This window comes from Convolutriloba macropyga, chromosome 11, assembly GCF_964194025.1.
Source record: "Convolutriloba macropyga chromosome 11, txConMacr16.3, whole genome shotgun sequence".
In the NCBI taxonomy this organism is placed as follows: domain Eukaryota; kingdom Metazoa; phylum Xenacoelomorpha; order Acoela; family Convolutidae; genus Convolutriloba; species Convolutriloba macropyga.
Genome location: NC_134478.1, coordinates 51,377,282 through 51,398,020, shown reverse-complemented (window position 1 = coordinate 51,398,020; position 20,739 = coordinate 51,377,282). Strand labels below are relative to the sequence as shown.

General features: G+C 38.3%; 2 protein-coding genes across 3 annotated transcripts in view; one reads left to right on the top strand and one right to left on the bottom strand.

Annotated features, from left to right (window-relative positions):
- The window catches only part of LOC142349755 (lactosylceramide 4-alpha-galactosyltransferase-like), an 80,825-nt gene that overhangs the window by 51,257 nt on the left and 8,829 nt on the right, over positions 1-20,739 (bottom strand). The window lies entirely within an intron of this gene.
- LOC142349754 (glycine receptor subunit alpha-2-like) overlaps positions 9,387-20,739 on the top strand; it is a 36,728-nt gene continuing 25,375 nt past the window's right edge. For both annotated transcript variants that reach the window (XM_075401507.1, XM_075401506.1), the window contains exons 1-2: positions 9,387-9,651; positions 11,602-11,839. In XM_075401507.1, coding sequence (XP_075257622.1) covers positions 9,602-9,651; positions 11,602-11,839 — 288 coding nt within the window. In that variant the 5' untranslated portion in view covers positions 9,387-9,601. The remainder of the gene's footprint in view (positions 9,652-11,601; positions 11,840-20,739) is intronic.

The window sequence follows — 20,739 nt, the reverse complement described above, 5'->3', positions numbered from 1 at the left end:
TCGTTTATTATTGCGTGTGTTTCCTTGTGGTTCATACTGGGCCTGCCTTCGGTGCCGATGCTCAGATACAGTGATTAAACCCATTTTAAGGTCCCACAGCCTAGTATTCGTGCATCTGTTTTTTTCTGGCACTTCAAATTCCACGAGAGTTTCATCTGCGCTTTTCGGAGTTTTCTCTTTTTATTCTGGTCACTTCGGTTGGATCGTCGATTGGGTGCTCGTTATGTGGTTCAGGTGAAACAATTACTGCGATTGGCTTTGGATTGAGTAGTACGTAAAGATAAATGCCTTCTTTGGCCGATATTGCGAGCTTTACTTGTGTTGTCCACTTTTCGCAGCGTAGCGGTGGCTCTGATGAGGCTTTCTCCCAAAAAGCTCAATGGCCATTGGAGTTTTCGCGATCCTTGTCTCTGACTGCCCCTTGTTGTACATGATTACTGTACAAGATTGAGGTTGAAGGGCTGAGTCACGGAGATAACAACAAAAGGCGGCATTCAAAGCGTCTTGGTTTTATCGTGAGACCTCATGAGCTTCTCAAGCTACAGGGAAAACAGTTTCACAGTTTTTCTTTCAGAATAAGCAAAAATGGAGGCTCTTTTATCCAAGACATGATTTAGCCAAAATCTAATACAATTATAATACAGCAGATGGGAGAACGTCTCTGAAAGGGCACAAGGGGCGGAAATTTATCAAAAAATTGGAAATTTTCCGATATCTCAAAAAGCTTATCATTTACAAAAAGCTTTGGTTTTTGTTCTGATCGTTTTGAACAACAAGAGCATTGAATTTCTGTGACAATCTCTGGTACACAGGTACCAAGGCTATCATTATTCCCAATCATTCCGTTGTTATTTTCTCATTTCCCTTGTTAATTTCAATTTATAGTTTGGTTCGATTTGCCCTGCATTCACTGTTTTTTATGTCTGTAATGCCCCTGCTTATAACTTGTTCATCCCTTATACGTTCCCTATTTACGACTGTTCATACTTCTGTTCAGTCTGCATTGTAAACATTTTGAAATATTTCATACCATTTTGTCTGTTGCCTAATCTTTATCTGCTTATATGTTATTCAATCAAGTAAGACTGCTCATTGTAATCAGTTGTAATTGACTCTTCTAAATCATGTTTTCTATTCGTCAAACGAGATCAACACTCTAATAAATTGGCCTAATCGCCCCGCGATTAGCAATTTAACTACAAATAGTGATGAGCCTGATCCGCTCCGCGAATCAGCACTGTGGATATTCAATTGAGCATTCGCAAATCTAATGAACCTGATCTTTAACAGCGCATTTTTTATAAAGTTGCAGCGCAAATTCAGCGTATCCGTAATTTTCAGCACTTTTGAGATCACCTAGAAAAAAAGTAAGTTTTCAGCGCAATTCGTACAAAGTTTTAGCGCATTTCAGCTCATTTCAGCGCGTTATTTTGTAAAGTTTTGCTAAGAACTTTTTGAAAATCTCTTATTTCTTGAATAATTTCTTAGAATATTTCTTAAATGATTTTTGGAAAACGTCTCGGCCAGGGTATTCAGAATTCAAACAATCGCCTCAGCTCAAAAAAACTAGTTCAAATTATATTACACCGCACATATGTACTACATCTCCGCTTCAGAAACTTATTTTTTGTTTACAGGAAAGTAATAATTACTACAAATTGACAAATTGTAGTATTCCTTACGTACTATTTCTCAGTGGTGAATTTATGCATCCACCGCTTATATCACACCGCATCCACCGCTTATATCACATAATTTGAGCACTTTTTTAGGCGCTGAATTTATGTAATTTCACAACTACAGTGAGCGTTGAAAAATCACCACATTTCTCCGCTGAAATAAGTAATTTCACCGCTAAAAATTGCAATTCTTATAAAAATGCAACGCGCATTTAATAATTTGATTTAAACTGAAAAAAATCATAGACGTTAATGAGAGGTAGTGCAGTGGAAGAAGAAGTTGCTGACATGCAGGAGGTGAGAGGTTCAAAACCGTATAAGGCCGGTGATTTGTGCTAAATTGTGAAAAGAAAAATTTAGAGTTGAAGGTGGGTGAAATTTTGTAAGTTCACTGTTTCCTCTAGCGATGAAATTACATACGTTCACCGCGTCTCACCAGAAAATTGTGTACGAAATTTGCTGTGAAGAAAACGACTTTTCACTGCTTATCTAACATATTTTTTCAATTCTTCTTCGACCCGGGCCCAGGCGGAGGTGTCAACGCTAAAAACGCAAAATGATATAAGATTGGTGGTGAATGTGTTCAATTTATGTACGATCTACGCTTGAGCGTAGATCTTGCATAATTTTGCTTTTTTGGGCATTTAACGCAAATGATTTTGCGTTGAATTTGACGTTCGTCTCACATGATTTTGCGTTGAATTAAGCGTATATCGTACATAATTTTGCTTTGAAGTTGAAATTAGCGCAGATCTTACAAAACTTTGGGTTGAATTTAGCGTAGATCTTACATAAATTTGTAATGAATTTAGCGTTGATTTCACCCAAGATCTACGCTAAGGAATGCAAAATTACGTAAGATCTACGATTAGAAACCCAAAATTGCGTAAGATTTACGCTTAGAAACGCAAAATAATGTAAGATCTCTTCTTAGAAAGGCAAAGTTCAAGGCACTCCTCTCAAAATTATTAGGCTACAGCAGTGAAAATTTTAGTTCAACGCGAACCATGGCTTTGCATCTCAAATATTGAAAATATTAAACTTCAGTCATTTCGCAACCCATTATCTTGAGTCATATTTGGAAATAGAAGAAATACTGAGCGATATGTGGCGAGTGGCGTAAAAAAAATGACTGTTAGCCATGAGAACAGGGTTCAAAACTTGGCGAATACCTGATGGTTAGTGCAAGGCAAAGTAAACCTTCATCAATAATATGACTCTAACTATTCCAGTTCCTCCACTAAATCATCTGCAACAAATTTACATCTTTGAATCGTAACATGAAATTGGCGAACATTTGCAAACTTTCGCGGAAAAATGTCAAAATCGCAAAATTTTGCAAAATGCATAGCAAATTACCAAAAATTTGCCAAATCAATCAAAAAACTTAAAATCCAGAAAAAACAAAACGTGCATGCTTGCCTTTCGTTATTCTTGAACTTTTTCTGTCTTTTATTGGATTTTTCTTAATTGAACAGGTACAAAATTTGTTTTATTGAGAAACGGTATGAAATTGCGGCAAAGTTGAAAAAAACTTAAAGCTTGAAAAAAACTTAAAGCGGCAAAGTTATATAATTAACGAGTGGTAATTTGGCGAAAAAATATCTTCGTTGTTAGTTTATTTTCACATAAATTTCAAAGCCGTTTCAACGTAACGTTTCTTTGAAAATCGATAAATTTTCGTCTTTTTATAAAGTTTTTAAATCAATTGGCAAAGTTTTGAAAATTTGACCATAGACGTAAACGCTCTGCTATCAAGACAATTTTCTGCAATTTTCAATGGTTACATTTGCGGTAAAACCTTGCTCCGGCAGCACTCACTACGAACTGAATTTAACTTGATAAATTGGGTGCCCAAAAAACTTATTTTCAATTTTTTTTTATTCAGCTTTAGTTGAAGTGAATTTTGGTCCATTGCCATATACGGATTGGCATATAAAATGGATATCGGACTCAAACTACCAGAATTGCGTTTAATTATTTTTTAGTTGCCATAATCCCCATATCGCTCTATCTTCATTTTCAAAAAAAAACAACCTATAAAATCATTTTCCTCATTTCCCATTTATAGTAAATAAAACTCAAAGCCGACAAAGATACAACCGTAATGAAAATCCAATTTGCAACATTCTTGCCATTGTTCTGAAAATTATAAAAAGGAACTCGCTCACAAATTAGCGTAATTTTACTGCCCTAACAAATGCGCCAATGAATATATAGCAACCAAAAGTATTATAAAAAAACTGAAGTTACAACAGAGTTCGATTTGGATCTTTTAAACAATTGCCTCACCCCCCTTTGGTACGCAGTAGAGAATCTCCCCATCTGTGCTATTGTTTAACTACAAAATTACTTGGCCTACAGTTTAGACAGCCGAAAATCAGATTACACGCAATTGCAGACCGCTTTTCATGGCCGTGCCTTTCATGCGCTGTGGGATTTAATCCGGAAACAGTGTGTCAGTTATTGCGGCGAAGCCACGACGCGCGCGAATGCACACACAGGACCGCCAGTCGGAAAGCTTTTTGCTTTGTAATCTAATCCGGCTAACTAACATTGCATGTTGTATTTCTTTTTATTCAGAATAAAATATGCGCATACACATTAGTTGTCTCTAATTGGTTATTAAAACGTTAGTTAAAATTCTGTTCAGAATACCCTTCTTTTGCAAAGGGGGGGGGGGGTAATTGTTGAAAAGATCCGTACATTTAAATATTTCCTATATTATAAATGAAATTAATTAGATTTTCTGTGCTTCTGCTTGCAAAGAACACGTGTACTTTTATTGTTTTAACCATGATCACTAATTCAACTACAAGCTGAAAGTTTAATTTTTCTTTTAACTTGATTTCTAATCACTGTACCAAAATTTTTTGCTCCTTTTTCTCCGAAGAGCAGAATTCGATACTACAAGAGATGAAACAATGGATTAGGTTTTCAAGTCTTACATTACAACCCCCCCCCCCCCACACACACACACACACACGCCACGCACACACACACTCACACACACACACACACACACTCACACACACACTCACACACACACACACACACACACGCTCACACACACACACACACACACACATTCACACACTCACACGCACATACACACACACTCACACACAATCACACACATATACACACACACGCCACAGACACACACACACACACACACACACACACAAGCACACACACATACTCACACACACACACACGCACGCACACACACACACACACACACACACACACACACACACACACACGCGCATACACACACACACACTTACACACACACGCCACCACACACACACACACACACAAACACACACACACACACATTTATCGGCACATTATATAATATTTCCAGTATTTTGAGGGGCTGTACATGGGGAGATAATGCGAAAGAGGGAAAGGCTCAAGTTGTCTCAGTAAAAATCTAATTTTCACCTAAACTAAAACAATCAAACAGATAAATTTCAAATCAGCATTAATCATTAATTGTATATATCAAAAACACTTTATCTCAGTCAAGCAAAAATATCATTTATAGCAACTAAATTGAAGCTGTGGGTGTAAATAAATATGGCTTCCACCGGTCAAAATTACCCAAAACTCTCTTTGTTCATAAAATTCCGTGAAATCCACCAAATGCTTCTGCGGCAAGTTTTCTTTTGTCGAAACTGGAATCGAAATCAAATCATCGCTAAAACTCTTTTTCCGATATTTGAACGTCTGTTTTTCTTGGGCTGGTCGTATTCGCAAAGTCAACTGCGGGTTGGACATATCTTTGAAAGGATCATGAATCCCACTTATGTCAGATCTGACCATAAATTTTACAGATTTCAATTTGGGAAAATTTTCAAATATTTCTTGAGGAATTTCGAGTAGCCACGCGATATTTGTTTGATGATTGACAGTTTTGAAGTTGCCGATTGGGAAAAACGACCGGCCGTGTTCGTCTATTAGACATCCCGGCTTCCAAGATCCGTCGTAAATGATATCAACGTCTAAAGCGTACTTCACTTTTTGTTTTTTCTTCATAAGGGTTTTTGTAACTTTGCGCTTGATAATATACGAACGATATTAGTAAAATTTGAAGTAAACAGCGCTCTTGATAATGTATGAAAAATGCACAAAACGTCGAAAATGAGTTTTTTCTTTGACGGTTTTGCTGCGTTTTAACTTATAATTACGATTCTTTGTGTATATTATAACACCGCTTGGGTCATTGTACAAAATATTGAGATTATAGAGCTCCAAGCCGGCGTCTTTTTCAAATGTACAATTTGATCGACTTAGTTTTGTGTTTTGTATTGTCTATTTAGTACAATTTTGCGCACTTGTAAGCCGACGCCTTTCCTTTGTTTATTTTCGTTTTTGGTTCATTTGTTCACTATACATAGGCGAACATGATAGATGACTGCTTGAATAAGCATTAATGGGTAATAATTGCGCATTCTGCATTAAAACTTTTCTATCATAAATGACAAAGAGTTTTAAAAGATGAAGTCGGCTGTTGCAAACGTCACTAGATGGCAATCTTTAACTTTCTCTGTGTCTGAACAAAAATGACAAAAAATGTGAGCCAAAAATTGATTTTCACAGTTGATTGTTGATCATCAATCAACTAGCGAAACCTTGTCAGCCTGACGCAGATTGAGGTTCCAGAGAACACCCGCTTCAGCCCTACCCTGGACATTCCAGAACAGTTATCTTGTAAGAATCGTACTATTTCGTACAAACTCATCTTGCAAGATTCTGCATACTTAGTAAAAAATCTTGCAAGTTCTTCCTCGTACTAACTTAGTACAATCTCACTGCCGTAAAAACGCTTCGTAATCTCTTGCAAGATTTAGTAAGAAAAGACCGCTGTTAGTAAGAAACTTGTAAAATCTTACAAGATGATTATTCCTCGTACTAAATATTTATCCTGCCTTTTTCGTACAAAATCTTACTAAGTTTAAGTAAGAATAAGCCTGAGGTAGTAAGAGAACGCCAAAGCTTGATAATTCTTGTAAGATCTTGCAAGATAGCTATCAAGTACGAAAGAATATTTGTTTGGCTGAAAACTTACTTAATCGTACTAAATTTTTACTAGTTTGTACGAAATAGTAGGATTCTTACAAGAAAACTATTCTGTAATGTCCGGGGTAAACAGTGAAAAAAAACCGCTTTTGTTTTGTTCCTTGTCCGGAAGACGGAACAAAAGCCACGTAAAAAATGTTGGGTTTGTTCGGTTTGCTCGGTATGTTCTGCTTCAAACGTAAGAAAAGGTCGGTCTTTTCGGTCTCTTAGATTCGGTACGTTTGGTTTCTCGGATTTGGTATTTTTGGTTTTAAACTTACGAAATTGTTGGTATATTTGGTATGTTCTGTTTCAAATGTGAGACACTCGCCATTATATTTGGACACTTTGATGAAGTGAATGTCAGGTAAGATGAAAAAATGGATTTCAATTGAGTCAGAGTATTATTTGAATGAAAAAAACTTTTAAGTTATGTAAGGTATGTAAGTTTCCATATATAACGTATGATCACGTATGAACCCCAATATAACGTATGACTGTAAGAGACCAAGCAAGTTGACAATTATTTAACGTTTGAATCCAAACGGCTTGAATCCAATTCTAAGAAACCGGAAACACCGACAATTATCCTACGTTTTAAGCCGAACATACCGAATTTAGGAAACAACATATCCAACAATTTTCTTACGTTGTAAAACGACGATTTCTGGACTAGGGCTAGTCTCAACCCGATAGTTCGTCATTTTCTATTGGTTACGTCATTCTTATGAAATCATTGAGTAAATTTGTCATATCTTGAGAACTGCGCAGATATTTGACAAAAAAATCACTTTAGCAGAGTCACGTAACCATGATTGAAAAGCGCATTTTGTAAGCCTTAAAATCTGGCACTGTATATAGCAAAATCTGGCAATCCTTAATATCTGGCAATGCAGAGGTTTGACATCTCAAAATAAGCACGGAGTGTTTCGATAACTGATGATGGTTTGTATAACTCAATGACATATGTGGCATGATAGCCGAAAGGTAAAGTGTGAGTCACACGCCACTGAATGAGATATCAATCCCCTGCTTCCGTGAAGCTGTCTGTGTGAGGACGAGCTCTTACTTAACCATAGTTTCAGGTTGACCATAGCCTGACCAATGTTGGCTGCAACAATGGTACCACGTCAAAATTTCAGACGCAAAAAAAGTAGCCAGAGCCAACAACAAAGAGCAATACTGCTCAAAAAGAACAGTCTGAAATGTGGGGAATAATAAGAAAAAGGGCAGCTGAGAACATGCCTTTGTGGCCTAATGCTGTTCCGCTGCGATTACGCAGGAACCAAAATTATTATTATTATAATTATTAAATGAGGAGAGCCATTACAATTTATGTATGACATCATGAACGACTAAAAATTATCGTAGATATTTATGTTTCTAGGAGATATTTCCTATTTCAGGTTGAGTCTACTATAATGACAGTCTCTTATCAATACTGAAAAAAACATGATTTCAAATGAGTACGTACAAGCCATGACTTTTTGCTATGGCGATTTTCAGAACAATGAGAGTTTATAACGCCGGATTTCCAAATAGCGTAAACTTTTGGGATTTTAAATTATGCAAAATGCCTTTTTCGAGCGAGTTTAAACAGAAATCCTCTCGAATACTACCTCTATTAGAAGATTGCAGACAAAAGAACAGAACTTCTAGTCCTGAAGGCAAAGGAAGTGTTACGAGTGTTATTCCATATTTGGATCAAGTTGTACTTATTTGAACATCCGCAATTTTTATTTCTTAAGGTTTCGCGGTCTGTACATGTTCATTAGCTTATTTTACCGAGTTCGCTTATATTTTCTGTCTTTTTGATCTTTGAATCCATTGCGTGAGCTAGATCTTCTCCGAAACTTCCGAATTCCTCTTTTTTAATAAAAGATTTTTGCACCTTTTTCAATGATCAGTAGATCAACATATACTCTGATTATATTGATATCTAAACCTTAACTTCAACGTACAAAAAATTGGACCTTTTCCGTTAGTGCAAAAAATAAGAAATCGGCCCCCCAGCTTCGTGGGCGCATAACTTTACCCCCCCCCCCAAGGCGGTTTTGCTATTTTTGCATAGTTTTGTGCTATATAACAAATATAAATTGTAATGGGAGTGAAAAAAAAGTTGCAGTGGGAACAGAATAGACCAGGATGTTGCCTCAAAAAAAGAAAAAAGTTGACCTTGAGCCGACTTTATTCAGCTTCCAAACAACATTATTTCTGAAAAGGAAAATAAACAAAACTCACATGAAATTGTACTTCTGCTTTTTCTCTTTTTTGTCTTTTATAGTTTTAGAATCAAACATCTACATCTCATGATCTGTATTTTTGCCATCTGTTTTTAGCTCCTTATGACGTGAATTAAAATTAATGAGCCATTCGAAAGAGGGATGTTGAAGGATAGAAAAGTTATCAATTATTAACCAATTTTCCCAGTTTTGAGAGAGCATAATCTGAACAATGATGGAAATTTTAATTAAACAATTACGCTCAAATTTTCACGACAGGTGTTTAGATTTTGTTAAAAACTCAAAATATATTCTGATTTTTGACCACAGTTAATGAAATTGCTCAATATTATCAAAATTGTCCATTTTATGATTTGGTTGTTATTAATTATTAATGAAAATCGTTCTTGGTTTATTGTCAAATAATCATTTTTAATTGCTTGCATTTTATAAATGCAGAATATTATTAATGCCTAAGCTGAAAATATCAATAGCACATGAAGTTTTCGGATTTAGAATTACTTTGTTATTTTTAAAATATCTACTGAAATGTAGGAAAATTCCAGCAGTTTCATAAAACTCGTTGCGTTTATTTTGTTAATTGGACTTCTTGAAATTGTCGCTCCGCGAGAAATGTTGCCAACAGCTAGAAATATCGGAACAATTAGAAATGTGCCTATAGGGTTAGTATAACTCATTTAAGTTTTAAAATAATCGAACTTTATCAGAGTTCTGTTAAAAAAACATTCCTGGCCAACGGATAATCGCAAAATAAACCAAACACAGCTACTTACCAGTGACCAGTTGTTTTAATAGAAAAAAACAAAGCTGTGAAAAAATCTAACCTAACTGAATTTAGCGGCAAAAAATCTGTTTGAGATTAAAAAAGACTTTTGAGACTTGTTTGCTGAATTTGTTATTTTAATTCACTCGCGCAATTAACTCCGCATTTCTTAAACATCTTTAATATACGCAAGGTTTCGTACGTTTCAATTCAATTAAAAACAATTTCTTAAGCTTGAAAATCAAACATACTGACTACTTGTTTGGTCTAAGACATTTGAAACCAAAAATTGATAAACCGAAACGTTTATAAACCGAACATAGCAAATCTTTCTCAACCAAAAATACCAACAATTTACTGCTTTCGAAATCAACCATACCGAACAAAAAAACATACCGACGATTTCTTTCGTTGAAAAACAAACATACAGATCACATCCACGACGTTTTGTTTGGCCCTCTCAACCATGTTTGTGGTGAAATGCTGTAGCTGTAAATCTATTAAAACAACAGTCTACCGATAAGACTTCAATTCAATCTTTATTCATATATAAAGCAACGTGTTCTGAAAGCAACGTATATGTAGACAACTTACATAGCAATAAGTGGTTTTTTAGACGGCAATTTTTGATGCTCTTTTGGCCGGTATTTTGTCTGATAACGAATCAGTTCAATGCTAGTCGCCATTTTGTACCAATGAATCCAAAAAGCCAAAAATTTTTGAGCCGAATCATGTCTTATTTGATAGGTCTACTTAGATTTACTTGAAACTATGTTATTTGCATTTTTTCCGAGCTTTGTACGTAAATTGGAACGATTTCTATGCGTATTTAATTACTCGATTCTGAATGGCTAATAAAAAGGATTCTGATTGGATAATAAAAATTTTGATACATTACTCGCTTTAAATCTATTTAGTTACTAACAAACGCGGTGATTGCTCGGCACGGGTGGTAATTAAAGTAATTAATATTACTCTTTTCATGCTTATTTTTTTCAATGCAATGAGGTGAATGTTTCTCCTTGTTGCGGATACAATGAAGAAAAATTATTATTTTGATTTCTTTACGGAGAACACATGTATTTAATCCATACTAGTTACAATCAGTACGAATTTTGTAGTTTCTTCATTAGCCTTATCGGTTCTGTTTGTTTAATTGCCATAAAGAAACGACGCCTAACAGTATACGAATACAGTTAAGAAACTAAATATTAAAACACTCACGTGCACATTTTGAAATGCCAAAAGTCTGCAGTGCCAGACGTTAAAATACCAAAAGTTCCCACTTAGCCAGAAATTAACTTCCGTTGACTTCCGTCATTTTAAAATGCGTGCGTTTCATGTTTCAAGCATGGTTACGTGACTCTGAAGAAGTTACTTCAAAAATTCCACTCAATATCTTGAACCGCTTTGCGGTTCTCGGTAAACGCCAGAAGTTTTCAGTGACTTCAAGAAGAGTCACGCAACCATTACTTCACTTGTATGTAGAAAATCAAGGTTCATGCACGTTTTTAAAGGACCCCTTGCGTCTTTTGATGAATAAAAACAAAAAAGCAAATTGAAGGAAAAATATGTATGATTCTCGGTAATCATTCTAGGATCATAAATTATTTCTTGGTAATCATACAAGTTTCATTTATGTTTTTTTGGTTTCATACTTTGATCTTACTAAGAAATGAAGTATGGACAGCATGAAATCTTATATGGTCCTTGTGAAAAATCATGGAAACTTCAACTCGGTTTCGGCTGCAAATTTGATACCTGGTGAAGATATAGGAAGCATTTTTGTTTACAGAAAAAACGTAGTGTAATTAAACCGAATACGATATTCACATTCAAAAATTTTCAGGCAACATAAGCGTGCAGTTCCAACTATCCCTTCTGCAAATTACAAACATGTGAACAGAAGAGCAACTTTGGAAGAAATAATGAACATGGATCTAGAAAAAGATGAGGTGTCTAAGATACTTGATAATCTGTTCTACATGTACGATGCCAGACTCAGACCCAATTACGGAAAGGCACCCGTTCTGATCAATGTCACTGTACTATTGGGCAATTTGGGTCCGATCAGCGAAGTTGAAATGGTTGGTTAAAATGTAAAAATGTTTTCTATGTTAATGTCACAAAGTTGAGATGAAAAATTTGGAGATCGCAGCGTTAATTCTTTGAATATATAATTGAAAATGCATTTTCTTTACAAAATCCAGCAAATTTGCTGGAAAAGACCAGTTAACGGGGACCAGTCTCGACTAACTGGTAATAATGTCTAGCAAGATGTAAAGGAACCAAGTTCCTTTATATTTTATCTCCCCCCACACCCTCATTTTCCTCCCCCCACCTACACTTTCGTCCTCCAAGACCCTTTCATTTCATGATTTTCATTCCCCCAACCTATTTTCGTTGAAGCTTTTTATATGTTGATTTTATTGAAGAAGTCAGAAGTGGTTGACGTTCACTTTCAATATTATTTATAGTAAGGGATTCCCCGTTTTTGACCATAACTTGTGTGCCAATGGCGCGAATTATGATGTATTTATAGAGCTTGATTTGCTACCATAGTTGCGACGTTCAGAAATACAAATATTAATGAAAAGTTGTCTTGGTATGCAAGACTTAGGCCGAAGAGCATAAACATTTCTGGCGTATCCTAGGGTCAAAAAAGGACCTTTGAAACTTGCTCGACGCAGACTGGGGAATTTTTGATTTTATAGGGGGGAACTTAGACATTTGACACTTAGCACATTTTAAACTCTGGTTTTGATAACTTCACACTTTTTAATCAAAAACATCACAATCACAAATGATCCAACTGATTTTTAATCTGGCCCTAGAAGTGAAGACTGAGATGAGAGTTCTCCTGAAAAGGATGCTTGCGTGGGATGCCTAGTCACGACAGATGGGCTGGTCTTGCTTGCGGATTTGAATGTCTTCATTTCAAAGGCTGGATTTTAATAGGCGACTAGTTATCGTTGGATCAATATAGTATCTTTCCGCATTAGTTTTGAAAGGAGTAGGTCCTCCTCTAGGTGAAATTTAAAGCACCACCAACACTCACATTAACTTAGGATTAGTTGCAAGGCCTGGTATGCCCTTGCTACCTTAAGGTTTATAGGAACGTGAAGTTATCCCCCCACCAGTGTCAGTAGACACACACAATAGTCGAAAGTTAACCACCACAGGTTAGGGTTCCTTCTGTCGCGCTCGAGAATCAAATAGGCAACCAGACAAACATCTAATTTATCTAAGTTTGTAAGAATTTCACTGATTAGTGGAAAAGTTTAACTCTATGCAACTTCTGATTAGCATCATATCTGTATCAAACATCCATTAGTTATAGCGACAAGCATAAACATAGCAATCAAACATTAAACAAAAGCATTAGCTAAGCACAGTAAGCAACAGCCTCATTTAAATAATAGGTTTAACATAACAAAAACTAGAATAGGGCTGTTACAAGGAAACATAGTGCAGTAACAGTGCAGTATAAACTTTGTAAAATAAGAAAAGTCTTCTAACACAATCAACATGCCAAACAAGTCCAAAGCATCATCAACAGCAAAGAACAGCCTCAAGCAACAACTTCAGCTGAAAGTGATAGAGTGGAACGCAGTAAAAGACCTCTTCGAAGAACAAAGCAATAGTAACGAAGGTCTAAGCATACTACGTGAAACTTTGGAACTTTTGAGGTCTCAAAAAGAGCAGTTGGACAGAAGTTGCAGTGAACTCATGAAGCTACAGCTAACAAGTGAAGAGTTGACAACACTTGCTAATGAATCTGCTGAAAGAAACATAAACATGCTGAAATGCAAACAGAGAGCAAAAGCACACAGAACGGATGCAAGTGACACTGAATCTGCTTTCAACACATCAGCAGCGCCTTCCCCTAATCTACTGAGAAAACAGTACCCTTTACGCAATAGAGCAATGAAACAAATGAAACATCAGTTGGCAAGCCGCAACAATCAGGAAACAAACAAAGCTGACTCGTCCGACTCAGAAGACCCTGATAATTCTCAACCCGTTTTTAACATTGAAGAGAGAGGAAGGAACAGAGAATTTCTCACAGGGGCCTTGAGAATAGATGAGGGCTGGCAAAATTCAATTCGATCGAGAGAAGAGAACCATGTTCGAGGACAGAACCAACATGAGAGTGAGGATAGAGCTGGGCATTTGCAACAACCACTTTCTTTTCACATCAATAGCCAAGCTGGTCCTACCATGAGCCATAGGTACACACCACAAAATCAACAACCACTGAACAGTTGTACCGGGCATGAAGTACACTATAACAACGGCTCTAACAACAACCTATACAATGGCTTCCCGAGTTTCCCGAGTTCTCCACCAGACTGGATGCAACACCAGGCACTGATGATACAGAACACATTGAGTTTGCCCAATATATCAATTGATAATTTCATAGGTGATCCTTTGAAATGGCACCAGTGGTTCAGCTTCTTCAAAGCGACCATTCACAACAACAGTGGCCTCTCAGACGCTCAAAAAATGACATACCTCCAAAACTCTGTAACACATAAGGCAAGAGATTCCATAAGTGGATACTCATACAATGGGGACTACTACCATGAAGCTATCGCTGAACTGACCAGAAAGTTTGGCAAACCACAGCATATTGTCGCTGCATACCTAGATCAATTGGAGAAGTGGCCGAAACCCAGACTGGACGAACCAAACACTTTTGTGAGCTTTTCATCCTTCTTGAGGAGACTGGTACAAACATTCAGGCTTCACAACTTTGAAGCTGACCTCAAGTCTTCAGCCGTCCTGAGAATGGCCAGAGACAAACTGAACGCTACCATGATAATCAGATGGAATCAACACACAAGAAGCCAAGCCTTGCTGCAACCTAACCTTACCCACTTTGCTGATTGGATTGACTCCTACGCAGAGGCGTGTGAGGACATCTCCCCACAACGGAACCAGAGAACCAAAGTGAACAGTTCTTCTAGAAGGGGGCCACCAGATGTGTCATGTCAACTCTGCTCACAAAACCACAACCTTGGTCGATGTCCCGAATACTTGGAAAAAACAGTGTATGACCGACAGTGTTGTGTGAGAAGGTTCAATCTCTGCCCTAACTGTCTAAGAGGTCATGAAAAGGGTCTCTGTCAATCAAAAACAAGGTGCCTTGTGGACAGATGCAATGGCTTCCATCACTCAACACTCCATAGGACAGATGCAAGGCAGATGCAACAATATGCACAACCAAATGGGAACTGGAACCAAAACTCACAAAATAACTTCAGACCCCAAACCAACCAAAACCAGTCAAACTATGGACGTAACTTTAACAATGAAAACCAAAGGCAGCAGACGAGTTCAAACTACAACCAACAGAGTGGAACTCAAAACAGACATGGTGGATCTAACAGCAGTACTTCACACAGGGGCAACTGGAACAAAAATGGTTTTCACCCTCAGCCGATGAAAACGCAGAACGACAACAACAACAGACAGCAGAGTAGCAATCAACGCACTGTGGCTCAGCAGCAGGCAACTACTCCGCAACAAAACTACACCTGCAGCAACCAGCAGGAGACTTCTTGGATCAGACCGCAGATTCAGTTGCAGGCAATACCAGTAACACTTTTCAACAGAGATCTTTGCATTGAAACCTACGCATTGCTGGACAGTGGCAGTGACAATACTCAAATAACACAGAAGGTTGCTGATGCACTTCAAGTTCAACAACCAAAAGACATAACCCTACCACTAGCTTCACTTCATGGTGAACACTCAGTCAAAACAGCAGATGTCATGATCGGCATAGGAGCTTTGTACAGCAGTTGTCCTGTGATCAGAATCCTTGTGTACGCAACAGCAATGGACGAGTTTCGCGTGCCAAGAGTTCAAATTGAAATGTTGAATGAGATCTGCAGAGACCATTCTCACCTCCAGAGCATAAGATTTTCCAACAATCAGGGACAACCGGATCGGAATACTGATTGGAGCAGACGCATTCACAGCAACAGTTCCCAGACAGTTCACAACGGGACCCACTGGTACACCATACGGAGTCAACACTCTGCTTGGCTGGACACTGACAGGGCCCATTCCTCAGAGGTACACACAGAAGAGGGTCGGACAGTCAAACAGCACATTAAACATAACACTTTTCAATCATATCAAGAGACGGCAAGACGATCCAGATGAAGATCTTCTCCAGCTCTTCTGGACAATTGAAGGAGTGAACTTCAATCAGTGTTCTTCAAAGGGACAGTCTTCAGATGACAAGGAGGCGGTTTCCATCCTCAATGATACCATAAGACACATTGGTGACAGATACCAGATTGGACTTCCATGGAAGAAAGACATCACACTACCTAACAACTACTTCATGGCCAAAGTTCAGTGGCACGCTCTGCAGCAGAGGTTGGAGAGGGACACAAACTTGAGAGACCGCTATGAGGAAACAATCAAAAAAGATTTGGATAAAAACTACATCACAACTGCAGACCCCAGTTGCAGACACTCTGTCTGGTACCTTCCCCATCACCCAGTGATCAACAAACAGAAACCAGACAAAATCCGCAGAATCACAAACGCTGCTTCCAAATATAAGGGACTCTCACTCAATGATGCATTGCTGACAGGGCCGGATCTACTCTGCAACCTGCATGGCCTTCTTCTCCGCTTCAGACAGTACTCAGTGGCAATCACAGCGGACATCGAGGCAATGTTCATGCAGATTGGCATCCAACCAAAAGACCAAGACTATCTCCGTTTTCTCTGGACAGAGGATGGCAATGAAAAGATCTTCAAATACAATCGACTCATTTTTGGAGCCACATGCTCACCTTCTTGTGCGATATTTGTTCTGCAGAAGTGTGCAAATGACCACAAACAAGAACATCCAGAGGCCTACACATCAATCATGCAGCAGTTCTACATGGATGATTTCATGCAGACCTACCCTTCTGAAGAGGAGGCCCGCAGAAGTGCAGAGGAGATCAAAACTGTTTTACATACAGGAGGATTCGATTTGACGAAGTTCTTGAGCAACAGACCAGCCGCATTAGAAAACCTACTGGAAGAAGACAAGGCGGAAATGAAAGCCCAAAGAATCCTTGGTCAGACGTGGGACCCCAAAACTGACAAGTTGATGTTTGCAAAACCGAAGTTTCTCTACACAGGACAACAGATGACCCAAAGAAAGGTTCTTTCAATGGCAGCTTCTCTGTTCGATCCAATCGGACTGATATCACCCTTTGCCATCAGAATTAGATGCAGCCTCCAAAGAATCATTAAAGAGGGAAGAAACTGGGATCAACCTGTGTCAGAATGCTACCAACAGGAACTACAGGAGTGGATGGATGAGTTCGACAACATGACTCCAATTGAAATTCCCAGATGCTTGATTCCCAGCACCATTGGAACCCATCAACTTCACACGTTCACTGATGCCTCAATGAGTGCAATTGCTGCCATAGTTTATGTGAGGACAACGAATGCCGATGGATCTTCCACATCCCGATATGTGATCAGTAAAACAAAAGTGGCACCGATCAAGCAGTTGAGCATTCCAAAACTGGAGTTGGAAGCTGCAACACTTGGAGCAGAGCTAGCTGGGTTCTGTGAGAGCGAGATGACAACTACAATAGGTTCAAAACACTTTTGGACAGACAGCACCGCTACACTTGGTTGGATCTAATCCAAGCAAAGACAGAAAATGTACATTGCCAACAGATTAACCAAAATTCACGAGAATTCCAACCAAGAGAATTGGAGACACATCCCTGGAAAGATGAATCCCGCTGACCATGGAACACGAGGCCTCACCCCATCAGACATACCAAAGCTGTGGCTCCAACCACCGGACTTTCTGAGCAAACCTCAAGACTCTTGGAATTTTGCCGAGGACAGTGATCCCCACATATGCGCCACACAAGCGACACAACTTCAGACGCCGGTCATTGAGGTTGACAAATTTTCAACATGGAGTCGACTGCTCAACTCTACTAGAATGGTGTTCCAGGCAATAAGACGCTTCAGGGCAAAAGTTCGAACTAGAAGACAAAACGAATCACCTGAGACATCCAACACTAACACTTTTGCATCAGATGAGAACAATTTCTGCACTGTTGAAGGGAGGCAATCTTGAGAAAGGAGACAAGCTGATGCCCTTCACACCCTTTCTAGATGAAGACGGACTCTTGAGGGTAGGAGGAAGACTCAACAAGGCACCTCTAACCTACAATGCAAAACATCCGCTTCTTCTCCATAGCAGGAGCAAAATTGCAAGACTGTTGATTGAAAAGGCGCACCATGACTGTGGCCATCAGGGTGTGGAACATGTGAAGGCTCACCTGCAACAGACTTTCTTGATGATTGGATTGAGAAAAGTGCTGCGAAGTCTGGGGAAATACTGTTTCATTTGCAGACGATGGAGGGCAGACAATGTGAGACCTAAGATGGCCGATCTTCCTGAATTCAGATTTCCAGATGCAAACAAGCAGTACCCTTTCGTCAACACAGGAATGGACATGTTTGGACCTTTCTACATTGAGGACAAGAGAGAGGGCACCCAGATGCACTACGTCTGCTTGTTCACATGCCTGGTCACCAGAGCTGTCCACCTAGAAGTATGCCATGACCTCTCAACTGATTGTCTTCTCATGACAATCCGCAGATTTGTCTCACGACGTGGATACCCTGACCTCATTGTGAGTGACAATGGCAAAAACTTCATTGGAGCCAACCAAGCAATGAAGTTAAAGTTCCAGAGAAGCTACAAGCCAGACAATGAGTACATCAGACTGCAATTGGCTCAACAGAACATTCAGTGGACTTTCAACCCTCCATTGGCACCACACTTCGGAGGAGTCTGGGAGAGGCTGATACAGACAGCGAAGAGGAGTCTACTAATAGTGCTGGGCAGTCGGAAACTAACACTCTCAGTTTTCCAGACAGTTGTGGCAGAGGCCGAGGCAATTTTGAACTCCAGGCCATTAACTCATGTGGGCTGCAGCATCTCAGATGAGGGACCACTTACTCCGAATCACTTCCTCCTTCGCCGACCTCACATGTGTTTGAAACCTCTTGTGAACAGCAACCAGCGGTTCTCCACTAAGGACTTCAAGTTGACGCAGACACTACTTGATCACTACTGGAGCAGGTTGCTGAAGGAATATGTTCCTGAGCTCAACAAGAGAACGAAGTGGCAAAGATCACATGATGAGCTGGATGAAGGTGACATTGTGTGGGTGCTCAAGGAGTTCACACCCAGAGGCATCTGGCCTCTTGGGAAGATTGTGAAAGCACACAGAGGTTCAGACGGGATAGCCAGGAGTTTCGACATCCAGACGGCTACAGGAATGGTACAAAGACCAGCAGTAACCCTAAGCCGTGTGTTCCAACAATCGTCAGGTGCGCCGGAGGGTCACTGAAACAAGTTCATCGAAACACACACACACTCACACACACACACAAAACTCAATGTCGGAATGAAAACTTTTTGCTTTATTGTGTTTACATTTTCATATCAAATGCTTGCTTTTGTTGCCGGGAGTGTAAAGGAACCAAGTTCCTTTATATTTTATCTCCCCCCACACCCTCATTTTCCTCCCCCCACCTACACTTTCGTCCTCCAAGACCCTTTCATTTCATGATTTTCATTCCCCCAACCTATTTTCGTTGAAGCTTTTTATATGTTGATTTTATTGAAGAAGTCAGAAGTGGTTGACGTTCACTTTCAATATTATTTATAGTAAGGGATTCCCCGTTTTTGACCATAACTTGTGTGCCAATGGCGCGAATTATGATGTATTTATAGAGCTTGATTTGCTACCATAGTTGCGACGTTCAGAAATACAAATATTAATGAAAAGTTGTCTTGGTATGCAAGACTTAGGCCGAAGAGCATAAACACAAGATCTTGTAAAACTAAGTTTTCTTGAATCTCAAATTGAATTTCTCTTGCCAACAATCGTAATCTCCTTAACCTTATTAAGATTTGAAAAAAATGTTTTTAATCATCGTAATCTTCACAAGATCTGAAAAACAATTTTTGTTTCACTTGTCTATTATTTCTTGCGATTCAATTGTCTTAAAATGACGAGAAGTATAGATGTGACATTGGGATAACAAAGGTTCTTTTCAGCAGTTTGTTTCAGACACAGACTTTTTCTAACCTGTTGTTCATGACAAATTAAAAAAAAAACAAATCAAGCCACCCTTTGATAAAATTTTCATTAAAAGGCCGAAAGAGATGAAAATGCTGACATCATTGGAACCTCATTGCGAAAACAATAATAGGTTTGAACTTAAGTTTTTAGAAAACGTCAAAAAAAGTAAGGTGGATAAAATGCGTCTATCTGGATAGATTTTGCGTTCGGTTAAAAAGGTTTGTAATACTGCTATGTCACTCTTAATTCACGTAAACGAGCAATTTTGTGTTAATGCCGTATGAGTTAACGTTCTTCACGCCAAGCACTTAAATATTAAAACAATGACTGATTTTAAAAAAACCCTTATCAGCGTGCTCTCAAAGAGATGTTGTTTAAAATTTTCCGAAAACATACTATTATTATTATTTACTGGATTTAATGTAAAACAATTTTAGATCAGTTGTTAATGGTCACAAACGAAAGGTAATTCTTCAGTTGTGGAATTTTGAAAAAAATAAATAAAAATTATTATTAAAAAAATAAAAACGATATCGAGAAAAACTAAAAAATTTAGCTGCTGAAAATAATCAACTAATACATGAAAAAACAATTTTAGTTAATTGATCCAAATAACGCCAGTCAACATCAGGGTAATCATTAAATAACTAGAAAAAATATGAAAGAAAGTGCTTCTTTCTTCCAAGAGAGGACATTAGTATTATGTATGTAACAAAATGTAACCAATATACTTTTACTCAACTTTGAAAGAATTAGTTATCAAAGGGGGTGACATGTAAAAAAGCCGACTTTAAAAAAAAGCCAGTTGAGAGAGAGAGCCAAAAGCTCATTAAAACATT